Here is a 4,384-nt window from a genome sequence, read left to right as displayed (position 1 = left end):
GCTGCTGCTGCTGCTGCTGCTGCTGCTGCTGCTGCTGCTGCTGCTGCTGCTGCTGCTGCTGCTGGTGGTGTGATTGTGAATTAGGGTGGTGATGGCGGTGAAGAGGATGGTCTTGGTGGTGGTGCTGCTGTTCTCGTTGCTGCTGCTGTTCTTGCTGTTCTTGCTGCTGCTGTTGCAGTTGCTTCTGCTGCTGTTCGTGTTGCCGTTGCTGCTGTTCTTGCTGCTGCTGCTGCAGTTGCTGCTCTGCCTGCTGCTGCTGCTGCAGCTGAAGTCAGCTGTGCTGTGCCCGAACGCGCCGCTGCTGCTGCTGCTGCTGCTGCAGCTAAACTCAATTGCGCTGTGCCCAAACGCGCTGCCGCCGCTGCTGCTGCTGCTGCTGCTGCTGCTGCTGCTGCTGCAGGCGACCTGGAGGTGTGGCCGGCGTTTCGAGTGTTTGAGCTGCTGCAGAAGGTGGTGCAGCAAAGTGGCATTAAGGAGCAGCTGCAGCAGCAGCGCGCAGACCCGATGGCCCCCAAAGCAGCAGAATCAGAACTTGGCTTCCAGCTGGGCTACTTCGCACTTATTCTCCAGCTCAAGCTCCACGTCCAGGTGCTGCTGCTGCTGCTGCTGCTGCTGCTGCTGCTGCTGCTGCTCTTGCTGGGGCTACTGCTGCTGTTCTTTTCTCGGTGCTGCGGATGCTGCTGCTTGGGAAGTTCCTGTTGCTGCGGTTTCGCACTGGCTGTGTTTGCGGGAGCGTGCAGCAGCAGCTGCTGCTCCAGCAGCAGCAGCAGCAGCAGCAGCTGCTGCTGCTGCTGCTGCTGTTGCTGCTGCTGCTGCTGTGCTTCGTCGCAGCTGCCGGTGCTTGCACTTGATGTTGCTTTCCTCCTCTTCGAATGCAGTCGGTGTTCTCCCAGCTGCTGCTGCTCTACTGCTGCCACTTCACTGCTGCTTCGCTGCTGCTGCTGCTGCTGCTGCTGCTGCTGCTGCTGCAGGTGGGCCTGTTCCACGCGGGCGTTGCTGCTGTCAACGACATTGAGCTGAGTCCCAAGGCCTTTTACTGGCGAGTTCCAGTCGCTCATTACTCTTTCATTTTCCACCTCGGCTTCGCCTACATGATGCTCAGGTAACTGCAGCCACAGCTAGCTAGCTAGCTAGCCAGCTAGCTAGCTACCTAGCTAGCCAGCTAGCCAGCTAGCTAGCTAGCTAGCTAGCTAGCCGGCTAGCTAGCTGGTTGGTTAGTTAGCTGGCTAACTAGTTGGCTGGCAGGCTGTCCAGGTAGTTGGTTAGATACCTGGCTAGCTAGCTAGCTAGCTAGCTGGCTAGCTAGTCGGTTAGATTCCTGGCTAGCTAGCTAGCTAGCTAGCCAGCTCCGCAGTCGTCCGCCACTTGTTCAGCAGCTGCCGCAGGCAGCCAAGCAGCCGAGCCGAGCAGCACAGCAGCAGCAGCACAGCAGCAGCAGCAGCAGCAGCAGCAGCAGCAGCAGCACAGCCGCAGCAGCAGCAGCAGCAGCAGCAGCAGCAGCAGCAGCAGCAGGAGGGGGTGTGCGTGCAGGCGGTACCAAGACGCAATCCGCGTGATGTCTCAGGCGCTGCTGGCGCTGTCGCGGCAGCGCGGGCAGCTAGCCAGCAGCAGCAGCTACCAAGGAGCTTCTATGAGCAGATCTGCTGACCGCATGCATGTGCTGCTGCTGCTGTGTTCGAAGCTGAGTGGCATTAAACTCGACGACTCCATTCACCAGACCATCAAGGAAAGGCACAGCGACAAGTTCTACAAGTCTGCTGCTGCTGCTGCTGCTGCTGCTGCTGCTGCGGCGGCGGCGGCGCTGCTGCTGCTGCTGCTGCTGCCGTGCTGCTGCTGCTGCTGAGGCTTTCGCTGCGGCTGCGCGCGCGGCGCGCGCTGCCCGGGCTGCTGCTGCTGCAGCCGTGCTGCTGCTGCTGCAGCCGTGCTGCTGCTGCTGCTGCTGCTGCTGCTGCAGGCTGCAGCAAGACACGGAGGAGGCTTACTGCGAGTTGTTCACGTGGGCAGCGCCGCGCTTCATCGATCCTGCTGCGCCTCCCACTTACGACGACGAGGCCTTCGACAGATTCGTCTCCGGCAAGTCCGAGATCCGCGTCCGCGTCTGCAAGCTCTTCCTCAAGGTCAGCTAGCTAGCCACTAGCTAGCTAGTTCGTTGGCTGACTAGCGGGCTAGCTGGCTAGTTAGCTGGATAGGGAGCTAGGTAGCTAGCTAGCTAGCTGGCTAGGCGGCCAGCTAGCTAGCTGGCTAGCTGGCTAGGCGGCTGGCTAGCTAGCTGGCTGGCTGGCTGGCTAGCTAGCTAGTTGGCTAGGTAGCTAGCTGGCTAGCTAGGTACCTAGATGGCAGAAGGGCTGTGCGCAAAGCGCGCAGCCTTTTTGAAGGTCTGTGCTTGCCTTGGTTGCCCAAGGGTTTAGGGTCTAGGGTTTAGGGTTTAGGGTTTAGGGTTTAGGGTTTAGGGTTTAATTGGTCTGCATTTAACGCAGGACGTGGAGAGCCGCCGCAAGGTTAATACCATCAACTCCTTCACCAAGCTCTACCACAACATACCGCTGGCGGTGAGTTTTGGCTAGCCAGCTAGCCAGCAGCTAGCTAGCTAGCTAGCTAGCTAGCTAGCTATTTCACTAGCTAGCTAGGAGGACTCGACAGAGTTGTTGAAGAGCTAGTCGCCTAGAGGCCCAGCTAGTTAGCTACCCAGCCCCTGACGCGGCCAGCTAGCTGCCTACCCGCTGCCCCAGCTAGCTAGCTAGCTGCTAGTCTAGCTAGCTTGCCGCCAGCCTAGCTAGCTAGCTGCCAGCCTAGCTAGGAAGCCAGCCTGCCAGCCAGCCATATGGCCAGCTAGCCAGCCAGCTAGCGATCCAGCTAGCCAGCTTGCTGTCGAGCTGTCCAGCCAGCTAGCCAGCTAGCTATCGAGCTATCCAGCCAGCTAGCCAGCCAGCTAGCGAGTCAACCACCCAGCTAGCCAGCTAGCTGTCGAGCTCGCCAGCTAGCCGTCCCGCGAGCTAGCAGCTAGCGAGTCAACTACCCAGCTAGCCAGCTAGCTGCCCAGCTAGCCAGCTAGCCGGCTGCGAGCTAGCAGCTAGCGAGTGAACTGCCCAGCTAGCCAGCTAGCTGCCCAGCTAGCCAGCTAGCTGCCCAGCTAGCTAGCTAGCTAGCGAGTGAACTGCCCAGCTAGCCAGCTAGCTGCCCAGCTAGCTAGCTAGCTAGCTGGCGCTGCGCCGCAGAAGCTGGGCCGGCTGATGGACGAAAGCGCGGAAGACCCCGAAGGCGAAGTGCGGGCGGGGCTGATGTGTTTGAAGTTGAAGAGTCAACAGAAAGTGTGGCGGTCGGGGCCGCTGTTGTCTGGGGAGTTGACTCAGCCTCACGTGGAGGCGTTGATGGACTTCAAGATCGACGGCGAGATGCTGCACGTGAAGGCGAGTTGGCTGCGATTTGGCCGCCAGAAGCTGCTTTTTTTCGTTTTAAATCCTTTTTATTTTCATTAAATGCTTTTTATTTTCAAAGTCCTTTTTTTTCCACTTTTTAAAACGCAAAAAGACCCCAAACTCGCGCGCCTGCGGTTCCCGTGCCCAGGTGTACGTACACCCCGACGCTGCATTTGCATGCGCACACTTCCAAGATTGCATTTTTATTTCCACTTTTGTTCTTTTTGCATTTCCAAAATTTTAATGCCTTTCTTTGATGTAATGCTCTTCTTTCCGCGAAAGAGGGCCTTTTGGCATGCGCGCTTCTTCGGGCCCCGGTGTATGTACACTGCGCATGCATGCATTTGCATGCATGCAAGGCATGCATGCAAATGCATGCATGCATGCAACGCATGCATGCAAATGCATGCATGCAAATGCATGCATGCAAGGCTTGCTGCTGCGGAGTGCATTTTAAAATGCATTTGCACCATTTGCATGCGCGAAGTGCTGTGGGGTTTTTGCTGCTGCTAGCTGCTGCTTCTGTGCTGCTGCTGCTGCCACTAAATGGCGCTTTTAATGGAGAAGTTGCTGTTGAAAAAGGAATTAAAAGAAAGAATTAAAAATGCTTTTTTGATTTGCTGCTGCAGAACCAACAAACCCAAAGAGTCTACGTGGACTACTTCGTCAAACAAATCGAAAGAAGCGACGCTTTGCTGCTAGCAGCGCAGCACGCAGTGGTGGCTCCGGCCCCGCAGCTGCAGCAGCTGCAGCCGCTGCAGCAGCTGCAGCAGCCGCAGCAGCTGCAGCAGCTGCAGCAGCTGCAGCAAGACACCCCCGCCAACGCCAGAGACCGCCGCAAGCCCCAAGTCGCATTCTAATGCCGCATGCATGCGCGCGTCTCCCTGGCCGCACCTAGCTGCTGCAGCTAGCTAGCTGCAGCAGCTAGCTAGCTGCAGCAGCTAGCTAGCCAACGGCAGCTAGCTAGC

At 58.1% G+C, this 4,384-nt stretch overlaps 1 protein-coding gene across 1 annotated transcript; it reads left to right on the top strand.

Moving 5' to 3' along the window:
- Positions 1-504: 504 nt before the first annotated feature.
- Positions 505-4,276, top strand: ENH_00024070 (eukaryotic translation initiation factor 3 subunit 6 interacting protein, putative; the record flags this gene model as incomplete). The annotated part of the gene is made up of 7 exons (XM_013579725.1): positions 505-588; positions 972-1,102; positions 1,531-1,752; positions 1,955-2,117; positions 2,478-2,549; positions 3,216-3,401; positions 4,046-4,276. The coding sequence occupies 7 exons, from the start codon at positions 505-507 to the stop codon at positions 4,274-4,276; spliced, it is 1,089 nt and encodes a 362-aa protein (XP_013435179.1).
- Positions 4,277-4,384: the final 108 nt, after the last annotated feature.

The sequence above is a fragment of the Eimeria necatrix genome, genomic scaffold, assembly GCF_000499385.1.
Source record: "Eimeria necatrix Houghton genomic scaffold, Enh_scaff1878, whole genome shotgun sequence".
NCBI classification, from domain to species: Eukaryota; Apicomplexa; class Conoidasida; order Eucoccidiorida; family Eimeriidae; genus Eimeria; species Eimeria necatrix.
This window is presented reverse-complemented; position numbering and strand designations above follow the sequence as displayed.